The 19,135-nt window shown below is 44.2% G+C and overlaps 1 protein-coding gene across 2 annotated transcripts in view; it reads left to right on the forward strand.

Annotated features, from left to right (window-relative positions):
• The first annotated feature begins 764 nt into the window (after positions 1–764).
• The window catches only part of ZFP3 (ZFP3 zinc finger protein), a 31,279-nt gene continuing 12,908 nt past the window's right edge, over positions 765–19,135 (forward strand). Inside the window, exons 1-2 of one of the 2 annotated variants that reach the window (XM_008570110.1) lie at positions 765–863; positions 11,419–13,124. In XM_008570110.1, coding sequence (XP_008568332.1) covers positions 11,427–12,938 — 1,512 coding nt within the window. In that variant the 5' untranslated portion in view covers positions 765–863; positions 11,419–11,426 and the 3' untranslated portion in view covers positions 12,939–13,124. Of the gene's footprint in view, positions 864–11,418; positions 13,125–19,135 lie in introns of those variants that run through there. The other variant, XR_550315.1, reaches the window with a different exon arrangement.

A 19,135-nucleotide genomic window follows, 5' to 3' on the forward strand; every position in this document is an offset into this window, starting at 1 on the left:
AGGCAGATAAGAAGACCAGTGTAGGATGCTGTTTCCATGGCCTGAACCGCTGCCCCCATTTCTCTCTCTCTTTTTTGACTGCTGTCGGGTTCAGGATTGCGAACCCGTGACCCTGGTGTTATAACACCGCGGTCTAACCAACTACACTAACCAGCCAGCCCTTCCCCTTACTCTTAACCTTGGTCATTCCCGCCCACCCTTCAGATTTCAGCCCAAGCCTCACTCCTTCAAGCCCTCCTTGACCTCAGAGCGGGTGTCCCTTTGCCCCCAGCAGATCACTGGCCTGTTCTGAGGATCTGCAGACCTGTGTTTACCAGACTCACGGATCTCGGGAAAGGGAGCGACGGGATAAGAGGGAAGCGGGTCGGGGCGGTAAAGGAGGCCTGCGAACCATCCCCGCGGGAAGGCGGCGCGGATTCCCAGTTTCTCCAGCCCAGATCAATGCTTGGGGAGCGGCACAGCGCGCAGAGCGGCAGGTCACCGGGCGGAAGTGCATCCCTGGAGCCGTTCTAGGAAACCCGGAGGACCCCGCTTGTCAGTGGTCCTGGGGCTCAAGTGGGCATCGCCCGGTGCACGGCGCCATTCCAGGGAGCCGACTCGGCAAGCGTCGGCGACATGGGGATTGGGCTAGGGCGAGAGCCGCAGAAAGGTTGAGGGGCAACGGCGAGGAGGCGTCGGCGTGCTGACCACCTGCTCCTCCAGCGGAGTGCAGCGCGCGCTGATTGGCTGGAGTGCCGCCGGGGAGCGGAAGTGGCCGGTGCCCGTCGCCCGTGACACCGAGACAACAGCTGCGGGAGCTGTGCGAGCGGCCGAGCGGCGCCGGGAGCCCGAGCCGAGGGAGCGTGGGGCGGTGGCGGCCTGCGGTGAGACCTCGTTCCGTCACCCCTGGGGGGAGGAGGGCGCTGGGCTCCCGACTTCCCGGCCCGCGAGAGGAGCGGAAACCCCACGTTTAGGCCCGTTCCTGACACGGGTCTCCTTGTGACCTTGGACTTTATGCCCTCCTCCCCCGGGCTTGCATTTCCCCACCTGCACACAGAGAGGGTGGGACTGGACACTGCCGGGGACTGTTCCTGCTCTGGTTCGCTGCCTGTCAGTCGCGGGGGCGGGAGACGCAGGGACACCTCCTCGGTCCCGACCTGGGGAACGATGGGAGCTGTGGTTTTCTCTGACATTCCACCCCAAGTAAAGCGCTGCGACGAAATGGCGGGCGGGGTCAAAAACTTAAGGCTCCCGGGGCAGACTGTGTGCGCCCTGTGCTGACAGACAGCATATTGGCTAATGAGGATTAGTTATGGAAAGAACAGGTTTGAGCGCAGAGTTGATAGAGCCCTCTTGATTGTGGGTACCAGAGGGAGGACAGAGGAAAGGAGGATAACGGTGCCTTAGACTAAGAACCATCCAGATTGGGAGAAGGAACTTATTTTTACAAATAGTTATTGACACCAGCTACGTGTCAGACACTGTTCTAGGTTCTTTAGATGCAAAGATGAATGAAATATCCAGTCAGCTCTCAAGAGTATGGCAGATTCGTTATGTAGATAAGACATTTACACAAATTCACTTCACAGATATTTACCAGGTATCCGAAATGTGCTGGGCCACTGGGAATACAAAGATGAATAGAAGATCATCCTTGCTCATGGTCTAGAGAAGAAAACAGACATGAAAGTAAACTAACAGTACAACGGAGTAATTACTACAAGATGAAGGAGTATCAGTCTTATGACCCTGGGGCCAGGGAAGGAAATGGAGAGGACTGTCCATGCTTGAGCTGAGTTTTGGAGATATTTGAGTGTAAAAGGTGGGCAAAAGTATTCCCGGAAGTGGGAATAACTTGTTCTCAAAGGCAAGGAAGCTTTAAAGAATAGGAAGTGTTTGAACTGCAGGACACTGAGCGTAACTGCAGCTTTCAGCAGTTATTGGAGAGTGTGGGACAGAAGATGGGGAAAGCAAACAGGCTTCACCATGAGGGAATATGAGCCATGTGAAGAAGTTTTTATTCTGTAGGCCTTGGGGAACAATAAATAGGAAGTGACGTGATAATTATAGCACAAAGAAAGAGGTGAGAAAAGGTCTCGTGAAATGCTGGTTCAGAGCACCAAGAGAGAACCTCTTTTCTGCAGATATTAGTGAAGATTTTGGGGAGGAGATGGTCCTGGTACTAGATATTATTTGGTAGGACCTGGCCTTTCAGAAGTTAGGGGAAAGCATTTGTATCAGTTAAGATGCTTTTGTCTGTGGCTTGAAAATATGCAAGTATATAAGCTCTTATAATTGGAAATCAAGAGGGATAGCAGTTTCAGGAATGACTTAAAGCAGTGGCCCTGGCTCCATTGTCCCTTGATTTTCTTACTCTGCCTGCCTTCATCCACAAGCTGGTAGTGACTTGGCAGTGGCAGGTCCAGGCCACAGTATATGGAAGTCTCTTCCTGTGGTTCTCTCAGGATGGCAGGAAACTATTCCCAGAAGTTCCTGCAAACTTCCTCAAGATATTGACCCAGATGAAGGCATATGTCTTTTCCTGAATGAGGGATCTCTGCATCCCTGCTGTTTCTGAACCAGTCACTTGCAAGGGATATGGTATTTATTTGACTGGGGTAACCCAACTGAGGTGCCCTCCTGGAGCTCTTCGGTGAGGTCAGATCTCCTGAAAAGAGAGCAAGACTACTGCAAATGTTTTTGCTCAAATAACCCATAAAATAATTTTGAAAAGCTTTGTAGCCCCTTACACATTAGTAAGTTGACATCCAAAATGTTTCCATTTCTCATCATAAATTTTAATAGTTTTGAAGGATATTATTTTTGATGTGTTAAAAATTTTGACATTTCAAAATAAAACCTCATCCCAATTTCCAGAATACCTTCCCTTGGTTCTGTGTACCCACCACATTCTTCATCCCCTCTGTAACCTCCATCTGTTGGCATCCACTCCTCCCCCCCGACCCCCCTTCATTTGCATCCCTGTCCCACTCAGTCATCTCAACTGTGTCCTGGCTAATATTTGAGTCCCTCACTTCCTCAATCTTGCCCACACACATCTCCCTGGATTCCCAGCCTGCTCTGAGGCTGCACTGGAGAAAGTTAGGAGAGCATGCCGATTGTCTCCTCTTCACACTGATGCTCTCCAGCATGCTTGTCTCATAAGGAGATTGTGAGGGTTAAACAAGATAATAATGTCTGTGAATTGCTTAGCACATAATAAGTGCTCATCATTATTCTCTATATCAGAATGTCAGTGCATCCTTCCATATCTATCTCAACCTTAGATGTATTCATTGAAGTCAAAATGTTTTCTCTGTTCTTTTCTTATTCCTCCTGTACTTCCTGGCCTCTGATGCTTTGCTTGCCCATTTTCTGCCCAGAATGCTGTAGTGCGGTAGTTGTCAAAAGGAAGTTTGTGGAGGGGGTACACAAACACTTTCTGCAACATCTGTGGGCACAGATTGTTGAATGGAAATCAATTTCTAGATCCTTGACTTCAATTTGTATGCTTGCCTGCAATCAATCTGCTTGAGAATGGGCCTGTGGCCTATAGGTTTCTCTTTCTCTCCTCCTTGTTCACAATTGTTCTTTTCCTACTTTAGAAAGAAAGACATACCTTCCATTAATCTCCTCCTTAATTGTACCTATGGTGCATCACTCTGGGGTGGAAAAATATCTGGAGTGTCATACAAAGGAACAGTTTGTTGAAGAAGTAAATGATTCTTGGACGCTTTGTCACACAAGTTCCAGTCTTTGCTTTCAACAAAATTTTATTTTATTTATTTATTTTTATTTTTATTTTATTTAATTAATTAATTTATTTTCCTTTTTGTCTTTTTTCGTGACCGGTAACGGGATCACAACCCTCGGTGTCGCGCCCGCACCGCGCTCAACCAAGTGAGCAGACTGGTCTCTACATGGGATCCGAACCCTCGGCGGGAGCGCCGCCGCGCTCCCAAGCGCTGCACTCTACCGAGTGCGCCACCGGGCCGGCCCCTTATTTTTATTTTTTAAATGATGACTGGTAAGGGGATCTTAACCCTTGACTTGGTGTTGTCAGCACCATGCACTCCCAAGTGAGCTAACTGGCCATCCTATAATAGGGATCCGAACCTGTAGCCTTGGTGTTATCAGCACCACACTCTCCCCGGTAAGCCACGGGCCGGCCCTCAACAAAATTTTAAAAAGACTTAATCAGGCTGTCAGCCAGCTGATAGATTATTTAATAGTCTTAAAAATTTTTTTTTTTTTTTTACTAATCACAATGTGATTTTTGGCAGATAAGTTCAAAGAATTAAGTGATATTGCTATCACAAGAGATTGCTGTAAACTCTGATTTAGGTAATTTGGGCAAAATCAGGCCCAGGCATGGTAACTAGAATCAGTCTGATAACCATAACAGAAAGGTGGTTTTTAACTCAGAAAAGCGTATCTAGTCAATTGTAATATACCTGTCCTGTCTGCTCTCTGAGAAGTTGAGGGAAGTGGAGGGATAATCAAGGAAATAAAAGTCAGAGCAAGAACTGGTGATGTATCTTTAATCTTGCTGCTTGACACACATGTTGATCTGCTTGGTAAGCTGGACCTTTAGACCATTGAGAGTGAGATAACTTACTTTGTCATTAAGAATTCTTAACAGTGGTTTCCAGGCCTGGCTGGGCATCAGAATCACCTGGGGCACTTGTTAAAAATACATATCCCTTCCCCCTCCACCAGAGATTCTGATTCTGAGAGGTCTGAGGTGGGACCTGGATATTAGTATTTTTAACAAATTTCCCAGTTTATTCTTATGCAGCTAGCCTAGTTCAGGCCAGGAGCCATTATTTAAGAATCATTCATCTAACCAGATCTTCCTGCCATGTTTGCAAGCCTACTAAACAATTTTCAGAGTTTTATGTGGCTTCCTATGTAGATTTCCACCTATGCACTATGGTCCTTTACAAGTTGTCTGATGGTAGACTAAAGGCAAAATGTCTACCAACTGAAAAGGTATCTTGAGACTGAAAAATGAAATAGGCAATTCCATGTGGTAAAGCAAAGAATTTTATTAGGGTAACTTACATACAGGATGATGGATCAGGTGGGCGATGACCCCGAGGTATATACAAGGTTTCTCCATGCCACCTCCTGATTGAGCCCAAATTTATGTAGGCACTTCACACAAAGGAGGGGAAAAAGCCAAGAAGCAATTACTAACTAAGAAACAAGCTACCATCACTAACTCCAAATGTCTTAGGACAATGATTACTATTTTTGGTGGTCTTGTGGTGCAGGTAGCTAGACCGGCTGTTGCCATATCAGTGCTTAATCATTAAATTACTTCTTTGTAGTCAGAAAGCTGTTTCTACGTGTTATTGTAACTATCTTACCACTAGTTACTGTATAACTTTTGTGGGCGGAGTTCACACAAAGGACATAGCAAGTGGAAAAGGCTTCAAGATGAAGTAAGTTATGTTCATAGTCTTACAGTTTTATTTCTCATTGTTAATTTATAGGTGGGTATCTGGTTTATGCATCAGTATTTTGTGTATGAAGCTTTCTGAGTCTGCTCTCCTAGGGTGCATTGAAAGACAAATCCAGGTCTGCAGAGTGGAGGGCTCTATTCTGAACTATGGAGACCCAGTAGAGGCCTGACTGTTGTCCCCCAAACTGAGGACTAAGAGTGGCCAACCTATACTCCTCAGGTGGCACCTCCATCTTACCTCTCTCCATAAACAGCTAATTTCAGATTTAGAAAAGTGAAGAAGTGAGAGAAAGATAGAAAATTGGGTTTGGGAATTTGAGAAGTGGAGTGTTTCCATATGGGGATGAGGCCTCAATGTGTGGCTGTGCCTCTGGGAAAATCAACCAAATGGAGATTGGCTTTGGTTTGTATATGAGAGGGTACCTATAAAACACCATTTAACAAATGACACTGACAGAATGCAGAATAAAAGAATAGTAAGGGGAGTCAAATTTAGTTGGGGAAGACTTTCTTAATTTGAGTTTTGAACCAAGTCTTGAATTTGGGGATAAATACATACCAATTTATATTGTATCTTGCTTTACTAAGAACAAGTAATTTTCCATATGTTGTGGTACAGATGTAGGTTCTACGAATGCTGACTTTGTAAAGAACTAGATGATGGAAAAGAATTATAGGGGGCATGAGGATGAAAAGGAAAGGCCAAAGAAGAGGTTGGAAGTAGATGGGGACTGAAATACCAGCTTGTGGACCTTGTTTTTTGGTGGGTATTAGAAAGAAATTTATTTAAGACAGTATTTCCAATCTCAGATGGTACCAGGAATGAAGAAAATAGCTAAGTTCTCTATAATGGATCCTCACAATTATATAGACACATATTATCTATAATTTTCAGATTTCAACAAAGAGGAGAAATCCAGCTTTTGAGTGCCCTCCCCTACTCCAGGGAGAATTAGAGAAGATGCCAAGCGGGGGGAAAGTTGAAGAAGATTCCAGCTCATTTTGAGGGGTAGCACAAAGAGCTTCCAAGACTTCCAGATTTCAGTAGGAGATCAGGTTCCTTCCAGGTGTCAGGGGAGGGGGCATTGCCCGAGCCGTACTGATGAGTGACTAGAGAGGCCCCAGGGTAGGATGGTGGTAGTAACCACCATCCCATGGATGACTGGACAAAAAGAGCAGTACAAAGGTCACCCAAAAAATCACTACTTTCCCCTTTCCTCACCACTTGACATCAGTCTCTCCTGCCACTCAGGGTCTTCATTTCTTCAATACTCACATCTTTTCTTTCCTCTTAACCCCCATCTCTCTACTGACACCATCCTTTCTAATATAAACATGTTCAGATCTCTCCCACTAGAGAAAATCCTTGACCTGTGCCACATTCACATTACTGTTTATCTTGGTCTTCTCCTTTTATCCACATTTTTTAAAAAAGCAGCAGCAAATTCATTATTCAGTCCACTGTCATTCAGCTTCCCTTTTTTAAAAAAAAAAATAATAATAATAATAAGTACATTCTAAGATGTTGTTGGAGTGAGGAAGAGGGGGTGAGATTGGCCCATGGCTGGCTGGGTAGCTGGCCTGGTTACCATTGATGGTGAGCAGGGCCAAAGCTCACGGCCCAGCAGCCTCAGGACCCCAGGGGGCTTCTGGCTCCAGCTCCAGCCTGGTTGCCCTATTCAGCTTCTGCTTCTACCATTTCACTGAATCTGTTCTCTTGGGTCATCTGGGACCACCATATGTCTCAGTAGACATTTGCCAATTCTTATCCTATTGTGTCTCTCAACTGCATTTGGTACTGTTTAATTCCCTCTGCCATTGCCCTGGTGACTTCTTTTTTTTTCCTTTTTTGTCTTTTTTCGTGTCCGGCAACCGATCGCAACCCTCAGTGTCGCGCCCATACCGGACCGGACCGGCAACGGGATCACAACCCTCGGTGTTGCGCCCGCACCTTGCTCAGCCAGTGAGCGGGAACCGGTCTGTATGTGGGATCCGAACCCTCTGCGGGAGCGCCGCTGCACTCCCAAGCAGCGCACTCTCCAGTGCACCACCAGGCCGGCCCTGTGTTTTTTATCTTATTGAATGAAATCTTCAGCTCGCCAAGCTCTGCTACATTCTTTTTCAGGACATTGATTTCCTTGTACATTTCTTCTTTCAGGTCCTATATACTTTTCGTCATTTCATCATGTTGAGCGCACTGTAGCAGCGCGCCACCGGGCCGGCCCGCCCTGGTGACTTCTGATACTGTATTCTGGTTATTCTGTTTCACTAACCATTCTTTCTCTTCCTCCACCCACTCCTTTATTATTGGAGTCCAAACAGGAAACAGATGGCTCACTCAAATTAGGATAATTTGAGGAGGGTTTATTTGCAAAGAAGTTAATTTTAAATGATATAGGTGTGGGCAGGGTATTGAGGAACCTGGGTCTGGCAACAGTGGAGTGGTCACTAGCCCCGGGCCTGAAGAGACAAGAGGTAGTGGAGGTTACTGGAACCCACGTGCTGAGACAATTGGGTAGGATAGACTTCTTCAGAGGAGTAATGACTTTCAGTTGAGAGACACCACCAGCCTTGGGTGACCTCACGGGAAGGAACCAGGAAAATAAATACCCTGACTGCCTTCTTCCTACTTTCCGTCTCCTGCTGGGGCTCCCCATTGATGGGACACAGTTAGAAGCCAGAAGGCCTGTTGATGTGTGTCATACAGCTTAGCCATCTGGGACAGACCGCAGTGTGGAGAAAGGTGTAAAGAAGATCTAGAGGGAGAAAACGGAAGATAACTGGACTACTCTTGACTGTTAGTTTTGACTCCTAGTTTCTGTCCTCAGTCTCTGACAGTTCTCACACTATACTCATGCTGATTACTCAAGTCAGTATCTCTAGTCCTGACTAAGCTTTAGACCAATAGACCAATATATTTTGACTGATTCCTTGATACCTCTATATGGATATCTTGAAATTCATCGTGTCCAAAACAAAGCTCATCTGTCGTCTTCCCTCCTGAACTAGCTCCTCCTCCGGTATTCCCAATCTTGGTGGCACCACCATCCATCTAATTACCATCCATGAAATTAAGGGGGATCTGGGCACCATCTTTGACTCCTCCCTATCCTTACCATCTATATTCAATCACACACCAAACCTTGCAGAATTTGACCTCTTAAATAGTTCTCCAGTCTGTCTTCTCTTCATCCCCACGATTACTGTTGCCCTAGTTAGATCTCATCACCTTTTGCCTTAATGACTCCATCAGCCTCCTAACTGATCTCCCTAGGTCCAGGCCTATGGCCCTCTTGTTCAGCAACTAAATGGCCACGAGTGTACCTCTACCTGAAATGCTAATCTGACCAGGGATCATGTTACTCCTTGGCTTAGAAACCATTCCATAACTCTTATACACTGTTGGTGGGAATGCAAATTAGAACAGCCATTATGGAAAATAATATGGAGGTTCCTCAAAAAACTAAAAATAGAACTATGATCCAGCAATCCCACTACTGGGTATATATCCGAGGAAGGGAAATCAGAGTATTGGAGAGATGCACTCCCATGTTTATTGCAACACTATTCACAATAGCCAAGATATGGAATCAACACAAATGTCCATCAACAGATGAATGGATAAAGAGAATGTGTTATATATACACACACAATGGAATACTATTCAGCCATAAAAAAGAATGAAATCCTATCATTCATGGCAACATGGATGAGCTTAGAGGATATTATGTTAAGTGAAATAAGCCAGGAACAGAAAGAGAAATAATCTGCATGTTCTCACTCATGTGGAAGATAAGAAAGTTGATCACATAGAAGTAGAGAGTAGAATAGTGGTTACCAGAAGCTGGGAAGGATATGGGGGAAGGGAGGTAGTGAGAGGTTGGTTTACAGATACAAAATTACAACTAGATAGGAGAGATAAGATCTAATTTCTATAGCACTGTAGAGTAACTATAATTAATAACAATTTATTGTATATTTTCAGTTAGCCAGAAGAGAGGATTTTGAATGTTCCCAACACAAAGAAATGATAAATGTTTTAGGTGATGGATATGTTGATTGACCTGATTTGATCATTATACATTGTATACATGTATCAAAATTTCACACAGTATTTCACAAATATGTATAATTATTTATGTGTCAATTAAAAATTAATAAAAATAGAAAAAAAATTGCGTGACTCTGCATTGTCTAAAGGATGAAGTTTCATACCTGCCCATTGCCCCTTGAGAATCATCTTCCACAATTAACACTTCTACTGGTGGGAGGATTGTATTCCCCAGACTTGCTGTGGTGCACAAATATGCTACCCTAGCAAAGGGCCACTTTAATATAGCTCCAGATTGCTTACCACCCAAACAGAGGTCAGGCTTATTCTTCTAGCATTTGGACCCCAGTTCTGTGATGGGGACAGCTAAATGCCTAGGGCAATTGTATTAGTTAGGAATAGGTTTGGCTTCATATATATATATGTATATATATAAAGGCTTCATGGAGTCATTAGGGACCAAGTTTCTTCTCTGATCTCCAGTCCTAGGGTATGCTGATGTAGTCATGGTCCACGATGGCACTCCAACTGTCACATCATTCCCCAGGAACAGGATGGAAGAAGAGAATGAAGAAATGCGTCCCCTCGTCCCTTAGGAGAGTTCTCAGTGGTCAAATATTCTTTCATTTGCATCTTACTGTCATTGGCCAGAATTTGGTCACATGGCCAAACTCAGCTGCAAAGAAAGCTGGGGAATGTATTTCTTTAGCTAGGCTCATTGCCACACTAAGTAAATTTATTATTCTGTTGTGAGGAGATGGAGAAGAATAGATATTGTGGGTGGCAACTAAAAATCCTTGCCACACCTTTAAAAGTTTTAAAATGTACACTTTAATATCTATAAAAGTATTTAATAAAACAAATAAAAAATAAAAAGATCTATAAAAGTATTAATGCAATTTTATAAAAGGGCTGATCACAAAATTAATATATAAAAATTAACAGCATTGCTATATATGAAAATAACAAGTTAGAAAATATAAGAAAAACTAAATGAAAAAACATACAGAGATGTGATGGATATAAAAACATCAGGATAAGTTTTGAAATTTTCTAAAATTATACTAAAATTTATTTGGAAAAATATGAAAATAGGAAATATCTGAAAAAGAAGACTGAGAGATAACTTTCTCTAACATATTAAAATTTTTAATAAAGCTCCCGCATGTTGAACAGTTGGTATTTAGAGAAGAAATAGATGAATAGAACTGAATGGAATCCAGAAATTGACCCAGATATATATGGACATTTAGACCATGGTGTAGGTGGCATTTTAATTCAGTAGGGAAAAGAATTATTCTATAAGTGGTATTGACACAATTCACTAGCCACTTAGAACCTTACTACATCCAAATGTAAGGGAGCCACGGGTAGTTACTTTTGTGCTAGTTATAGCTAAGTCACATTAACCTTTTGAATGGGTAACCCCTATAGATAGTATCCCCTGCTCTATAGAGCTGGTGGGTACCACAGGACTAGATTAAGAGTAGTTCCTCTTGCTGCTCATTTAGTGGTTATTTCCTCTGTAAACCTGAAACTTATTTCTAATAACTTGTCATTTGTGTCCCTTTTTCCAGCCTTTTCCATATACACATCTATTATGGCCACCATTTTCCCTAAATGTTTTCTTTACCAACTCACTGTTAGTATTATAAAACTTTCATCAGCATCTCCTTATCATCCATTTCCTATTTCTCTCCTTAAATCTCCGATCATTTTTCTGTGTTCAGTCAGCATCTGCTGTTTAGTATGTCCACCATAATCCCAAATCTCTATCTTCAGCAGCATCCTGTTATTTCACCAGACACCGGGACTGGTTTTGAGTGCTATCAGAACTGTATCAGAACTCTGTACTCCTCCAGCATCGGCTTCATCTAAGTATGACATAGTCACTTCACATACTTAACCTCTCTCATTTCAGATTGTAAGATGGGGACTGAGAACAAGGAGCTGATTCCCAAGGAAGAAATTTCTGAAGAATCTGAGCTACATGGGTCAATATTAGAAAAACTTCCAAAAGTGGTTTACCAAGATCACAATGTTAGAGCAGCATGTGAAGAAGACATATTGGAGGGACATTCGAGAGAGTCCACAGAAGATTTTATAGAACAGATATCTCCTCAGGAGAGAGACTTTGCATCAGGGTTGATTATCTTTAAGAAATCACCCTCAAGTGAGGAAGACCAGGAGAATAAAGAGAGAGAGAGAGGCTGTAGCCCCTGCCTAAATCTGATCATACAACAGGGGGATACCATAGCAGAGGGAGTTAGTACATTTGCTACCTCTGGCCAAAACTTCATAGAGAATTTAGAACCTAACAAAACACAGAGAAGTTCTGTGGAAGAAAAGCCTCACATATGTAAAGAATGTGGGAAAGCCTTTAATCAGAACTCACATCTCATCCAGCATATGAGAGTTCATAGTGGAGAAAAACCCTTTGAATGCAAAGAATGTGGAAAGACATTTGGAACTAATTCAAGCCTTCGAAGGCACTTGAGAATCCATGCTGGAGAGAAACCCTTTGCTTGTAGTGAATGTGGAAAGGCCTTTATTCAGAGTTCACATCTTATCCATCATTATAGAATTCATACTGGAGAGAGACCCTATAAATGTGAAGAATGTGGTAAAGGCTTCAGTCAGAATTCAGCCCTTATTCTACACCAGAGAATCCATACTGGTGAGAAACCTTATGAATGCAACGAATGTGGGAAGACTTTTAGGGTTAGCTCACAGCTTATTCAGCATCAGAGAATTCATACTGAAGAAAGATATCATGAATGCAGTGAGTGTGGCAAAGCCTTCAAGCACAGCTCAGGCCTTATTAGACACCAGAAAATTCATACTGGAGAAAAACCTTATCTGTGTAATGAGTGTGGGAAGGGCTTTGGTCAGAGTTCTGAGCTTATCCGGCATCAAAGAATTCATACAGGGGACAAGCCCTATGAATGTAATGAATGTGGGAAAACTTTTGGCCAGAACTCAGAAATTATTAGACATATTAGAATTCATACTGGTGAGAAGCCCTATGTATGTAAGGAATGTGGGAAGGCCTTCAGGGGGAACTCAGAACTTCTTAGACATGAGAGAATTCACACTGGAGAGAAACCCTATGAATGCTTCGAGTGTGGAAAGGCTTTCAGGCGGACCTCTCATCTTATTGTCCACCAGAGAATTCATACAGGAGAAAAACCCCATCAATGTAATGAGTGTGCAAGAACCTTCTGGGATAACTCTGAGCTGCTTCGCCACCAGAAAATTCATATTGGAGAGAAACCTTATGAATGTAATGAGTGTGAAAAAACATTCAGCCAGCATTCCCAACTTATCATACATCAGAGAATTCACACTGGAGAGAAGCCTTACGAGTGCCAAGAATGTCAGAAGACCTTTAGTCGGAGCTCTCACCTCCTCCGACATCAAAGTGTTCACTGCATGGAGTGATCCGCAGAATAGGAAGGCTTTTTGTGGAAAGTCTGAAATCAGACTTACTAATTTGTTCATAATCTGTCCCCCAAGTTCTTAGATCAAATGAATGGACAGAACCTCCTCTGTCCTTCTACTGATTTTTATTTAAACAGTTGGTCGAAAAGGAGGCACTTTAATGAATTATTTGTTGAGAAGTTTCAATTAACTGAGTTAAATTGTGAAAGCTGTTTCAGGCCTTAATTACCATGTCCCTTTTTCCTTCACTTCCTTCTTTCTCCCTCAATGGATCACATAACGTTGGGGGTCAGTATTAGCCATCTAGCCTAAATTGTTAGTCTCTAGGAAAAGTGGGGAACAGGATGCCACCACCTCCTAAGAATGACAAAGTTGACTCATTGAATGTTATCCCCTGAAATGTTAGAAAGTCATGACTTAGAAGACACACCTCATTCTTCTGTCCACCGTTTAGTATTGGAATAATTTAGTAAGCTTTTACTGGCCTCAAAATCTTCCAGCCATGCTATCAAGTTCCCTTAAAAGATGGCAGCAGTAGTGAAGAAGTAGGAAGCTTTTGTCATTTCACATCTGCTAGGCTTTCTCATTCATCTGAAGAGGGTACCATGACTGAGGGAACTGACAGACAATTTATAGGATTGTAAGTGAAGGCCTTAGAACCCAGAGGGGCTGAATAGGCAAGGCCAGGGGATAAACAATTGAGGCCAGACTACTCAGCATGGGTAGAGCAGCTCTTTAGTAGCTATCCTCACTTCAGGGCTGCTCAGACTGACTACTGCTCCTAAGAATTCTGCTGCGTTCACTTTGGCTCCAGTTCCTGCCACTGCTGACTGATCCTGTGTCAGGAACTAGCAAAGAGAGGACTGCAGCTTCACCTCCACTGGGCACCAGGCCACAGTGATGAGCTGGTTCACCTGACTAACCAGAGCCTGTCCTTGCCAAAGTACTTCAGCTCTCATGACCTGGACCCCACTGCTAGCAGCCCTGGCTGATAGGCCAGGATGTGACACCCTCTTCTTGGTTTGCTCCTTGGCCTTGGAATTCTTACTTCAAGATCTCTACATATGTTTTCTGTGTTCTCCTATATGTTATTTCTTGTTTAAGGAAATGCATCCCTCCATTTTCTTGTGTCCATGTTTCTGAGGCAGTGGGTATTAGTGGGAATTGCATTAATAGGGATCCAGCAGGCCTGGGGTCTGGTCTGAGAGCTAGACCTTGCATTGGGCACTTCACCTGCTGGTCTCTGATTTTCTCACCTGTAAAATGAGGGGAGTTGAACTAAATGACTTCTGAAGTTTCAAACAGCCCAATAATTCCTTGGTTCCTTTTTAAAAATCTAACTTTACGTATCTTCATTGTTTTATTCTTTAACGTCTTTATTACACTGATACTAATCACTAATATTTATTGAGTGTATACTGTATGCCAGGCACAGTGCCAGACAGTTTACATTTTTATTTTCACAGCATCCCTATCATGTGGTTACTCTTTTTAAAAGAAGCTTTATTGAGGTATACTCTGCATACCATAAAATACACCTGTTTTGAGTGTTCAGTTGAATGATTTTTTGGTTAATTTACAGGGTTGCACAACCATCAATGATGTGAGTATTCTTACCCCAATTTAAAAGATGAGGAGGGACATAATGGGGGGTTAAGTAATTTATCCTGATCACACAGCTAGTAAGTGCTAGAGCCAAGACTGTAAGCCTGGTCTATGCTCTTAACCACTGTGCAGATAGGCAGTGTATTAGTCTGTTTCTGTTGCTTATAACAGAATAGCTGGAACTGGATGATCTGTAAAGAAAAGCAAAGTTTATTGCTTACAGTTTCTAAGGCTGAGAAGTCCAAAGTCCATCTGGTGGTGGTGACAGTGACTCAGGGGTCTCACATTGCAAGATGGTGAAAGGAGAGAGAGCAAGAGAGAAAGAGAAAACAGACTCTCCTCTTTTAAAGCCCTCAGAACGGGCCGGCCCGTGGCTCACTTGGGAGAGTGTGGTGCTGATAACACCAAGGCCCCGGGTTCGGATCCCATATAGGGATGGCCGGTTCGCTCACTGGGTGAGCGTGGTGCTGACAACACCAAGTCAAGGGTTAAGATCCCCTTACCAGTCATCTTTTTAAAAAAAAAAATAAATAGAGCCCTCAGAACCACACCCCTGACCACCATTTTTAATCCATTCACTACTGCACATTCCCACAATCCACCTCTTCAAGGCTCCACCTTTCAATGATGATAATAGGATTTCCCACCTTCTTCACAGTCACAGTGGGGGCTAAATTTCTAATACGTAAAACTTGGGGGATACGATTCAAGCTTCAGTGAGTTTTGGGGGACATAATTCAATCTACTACAGGCAGATTCATTACTGCCTTACTTGAAATCCTTTGCATGTTTTTTACTACTAATTACTAAATAGATTTGAATATTATGAATTAAATCATGTCTTTGGAAACAACTGGTCATGGCTAAAATCCACAACATGGGTTTATTCTGTACCCTCAATATAAGTGTCTCCCCAGGTTTATACTCTTGGCTTGAGAAAAGAGCTGTACAAATAAAGTTGATTGCAGTTTCCACATCCTTCCAGGTACCTCTGACTCTAACAGTCAAACTCTTAGCAGAAAAAGTTCTTTGACTTACTTCTTCCCTTAGGGTGATTATAAGTGGTGTGTATTCTCTTAATCCCTTTTTTGTTGCTCGAGCTCAAATTGAGTTGTGCCCAGACCATATCTTTCTCATCTGAAGCCTGGATGCCACCTATCCCTTTAACTTCTGATAACCTGTGCTCACATTTTATTTCCACATTCACCCCTTGCCAGCCCTGATACAGAACTCAGCACCTCTTCAAACTGCCACCAAAGAGTCTACTCACACAAACACAATGAGTAATATGGATTTCACTGAAGAATTGTGTAAGAGGTTAAGGTTCACATTGTACTTCCTATTAGACCACCAGTGAAGATTTTTCTTTGTCCTCTCAGGGCTCAGCCACATCAGCTCCTTTTTTCTTGCCAGATATCTAGTCCATCTCCTCCCCCCCGCCCCCCGCCAATTGCCTTCTTAAACCCATCACTGCACAGCAAAAGAAAAGGCCCTTCAGTTAACAATCCACTCATTCCAACATTAGTGACCAACTTTTGTTGTACCTGAGCATCTTCTTAAGGTGGGGGGGGGGGAGTCATAGATTCTCAGAAAAATCTTCCAACATATATATTTCTCTTTTACTTCTGTTTGCCTCCCTCCTTCAGTTTACTTAGGAGTCAGTATCTGACCATAATTGTGACTGGTAGTCCTAATTGTGTGCAAGTAGAATTCTACCAAGGAAAAGACATTATCTTAATTTTAGACCCATTTGAAAAAAAAACAGGCCTCATAGTTTCAAAGTCCTACCTAAATACCCAGAAGTATCCTTCAGAATTTTTGAAGCTATGCCCATGTACTTTTTTCTTCCTTCCCTAATTAAACTTAATTTTAATGGTATACTAACACTTTAGGTAAATAAAGTATTTCTTTACAATTTTATGGATATGATTCTTTTCTAGTGTTTATTATTACAAACTGCATTATGTTTCATCATGGCCTTAATATGACTTTGATTACCAGTTTCATCCCCGCACTGTAAGTTTCACCCTTTCCTAAGTACCCCTACATGCTGTGCTGTTAGCTTCTGGCTTTGCATATGCTGTTCATTCTGTGTCCTTGATCTTCTGCTTTGCTTGGGGAGATCCTTTGTCTTTCATAACAGGACAAGTGTTACCTATTGTGTGTGTGTGCATGCATGTGTGTGTATACACATTTTTCTTCTTGATTAACAACTTTATGTAATATATTCTGGGTCATCTGGATGGTCCAGTTTTTTAAAAAATTACCTTAATGAGATTTCAGGCTGCTGCTGCTGTTGATGATTGCTTGCAATTCAGTTTTTACAAGTGTTCTTCTAGGTGACTCCCGGTCTAAGGCAGGTTCCTGAGACTGCTAAATCAAGAATCTTTGAGAATCAGGAAATCTCTGCCCAGAAAAATATACATGCAATGTCAGGGAATTCATGGACATCCTGAAACCAATCTTCCAACCCCAGTAGTCCTTTACACATTCCTAAAAGCAGACTTTTACCTTAAAGAAAAAAAAAATTACCAAGTAACTTCTGTCATAACCTCTTCTTCACCGCATTCCTCAGCTTTTGGAATGAAGCCTTGTCAACGACCTGCCTGGGTGAACCCCTGGAAATGGGCGGCAGCTGGAGCCTCAGTAAAAGGGTGGGAAGGGGTGAGGACGATTCTGGTGTTGCCTGAGGGAAGGAAGAGCCGCAGTAAGGTAGATCGGTGTAGTCATCAGTCACCAGTTGGGCCCCTGAGACGTGAAAGCGCCTGTGCCTGGCGCCAGGAGACTCGGGCCCGGAACAATCTAGTGGCGGTCAGAGCTGCGAACAGGAGAGAAGGCTTCGGCCTCCCAATCACCAAGGCAGTCATCCGGCGTCCAGAAGGTGGGGAGGGGGCCGAGCCCGTGGCGCACTCGGGAGAGTGCGGTGCTGGGGGAGCAGCAGCGCTCCCGCCGCGGGTTCGGATCCTATATAGGGATGACTGGTGCGCTCACAGCGCTCACTGGCTGAGCGCGGTGCGGCCGGTCTCAAAAAGGACAAAAAACAAACAAACAAACAAAAAAAACAGTTTCTATCTTTGGGCCAGCCCGTGGCTCACTCGGGAGAGTGTGGTGCTGATAACACCAAGGCTCTGGGTTAGGATCCCATAAAGGGATGGCCGGTTTGCTCACTGGCTGAGCGTGGTGCTGACAACACCAAGTCAAGGGTTAAGATCCCCTTACAGGTCATCTTTTTTAAAAAGAAAAACAAAACAGAAGGTGGGGAGGAAGGCGGCTCGAGGGCTTGGGGATAGCGGCTGCCGGGACAGGTGAAGCTCCTTCTATGAGCGCGCGGACCCGAGCTCGTCCCCCTTTCCAAGCCTCTGGGCGACCCTCCCACGTCTTTGCCTCCCAGCCCGGGGCTTTGCGCAGGGACTCGGCCGTGACTCCAGCCTCTCCTGCAGTACCGGCTGACAAGAACGCTCGTTCTTTACTTGTTCGTAACACTCTTTGCGGGCCGTTTTCATCCGGTGGACCCAACTTCCAAAACGTCACCGGATGCGCTCGGCCGCCACCTTGCCCCGGGTGCAAGAGGTAGGAGCCCCTAGAGGGAGACGCCAACGTCGACGCGGGCGGAAGCGTGTCTGTGGCTGGGTCCTCTAGGAAGCCGGGAGACCCCTCGCGTGTGCGCGCCCCCAGCAGGCCCGGTGACCAGCAGGTTCCAATGCTAAGGGCGGAGGGACCCCGGTCGGGCTCGCTGCCGTGCGCGCGGGCTCTGGAGCGCCCGTGGGGCTGTCCCTGTCCTGAGTCGGCGGCCCGGTGGCCTGTCGCTCCAGCTGATGGGATTTATCGTTTGTGGGGACGTTTCACATCCCAGCGAGGGTTTCCTCAAGACATTCCACGGATACTTACGGAGTCCTCGCCTAGGCTCTTTTGGACTTCCATCCAGGCTTGTTAAGATAATTACTTAATTAGTTATTACAATTTAACTTATTTGCGATGGGAAAGGATAGACTCAAGATATGAAAGGCAGGGTTGGCTTTAGAAATAAGTCATTGTCCTCTGAGACTGTTGGTGGAATTAAGAAGATAGATGTGGAGGCTGTGAGTGCTGGGGCCAGCGGAGTTGAGCTTTTGAGGCCTTTTGCTAAAGGGGAGGGTGGTTGTGTGTAGGGAGAGGGCAGGGGTCTGTGACAGGTCCTGGGCAGATTATCCAGAGAATCATCATGAAAGGAGCAAAATGCTTCTGTGCCTTTGGTCGGCTGGTTATATAGGACATTCTCTAGGCTGCACCGAGTGGGAGTGAGGAGTGACGTTAGTCAGAGTAGGCAGTATAATCCACATTCCGTTCCATTGACTCTGAAGTGGGGGGAATCCCAGAAGTACAAGTGAATGTGGGAAAGACCTGGGGGATCTTCATGCCTTCAGGAGAAGACTTCAGATGGAAATCGGAGATTTCTCTGCATGAGAGTTCAGACTGGTGAGAAACCCTACTAATGTAAAGAGTGTGGGAAGACCTTAGAATAGAACTCCCAACTTGGGAGTTCATCAGAAAATTCACAATGGAGGAGGCTTTTGGATGCCAATGTGGAAAAAACTCTGGTCAGAGCCCTCACC

The sequence above is a fragment of the Galeopterus variegatus genome, unplaced genomic scaffold, assembly GCF_000696425.1.
Source record: "Galeopterus variegatus unplaced genomic scaffold, G_variegatus-3.0.2 Scaffold569, whole genome shotgun sequence".
Classification (NCBI taxonomy): Eukaryota; Metazoa; Chordata; class Mammalia; order Dermoptera; family Cynocephalidae; genus Galeopterus; species Galeopterus variegatus.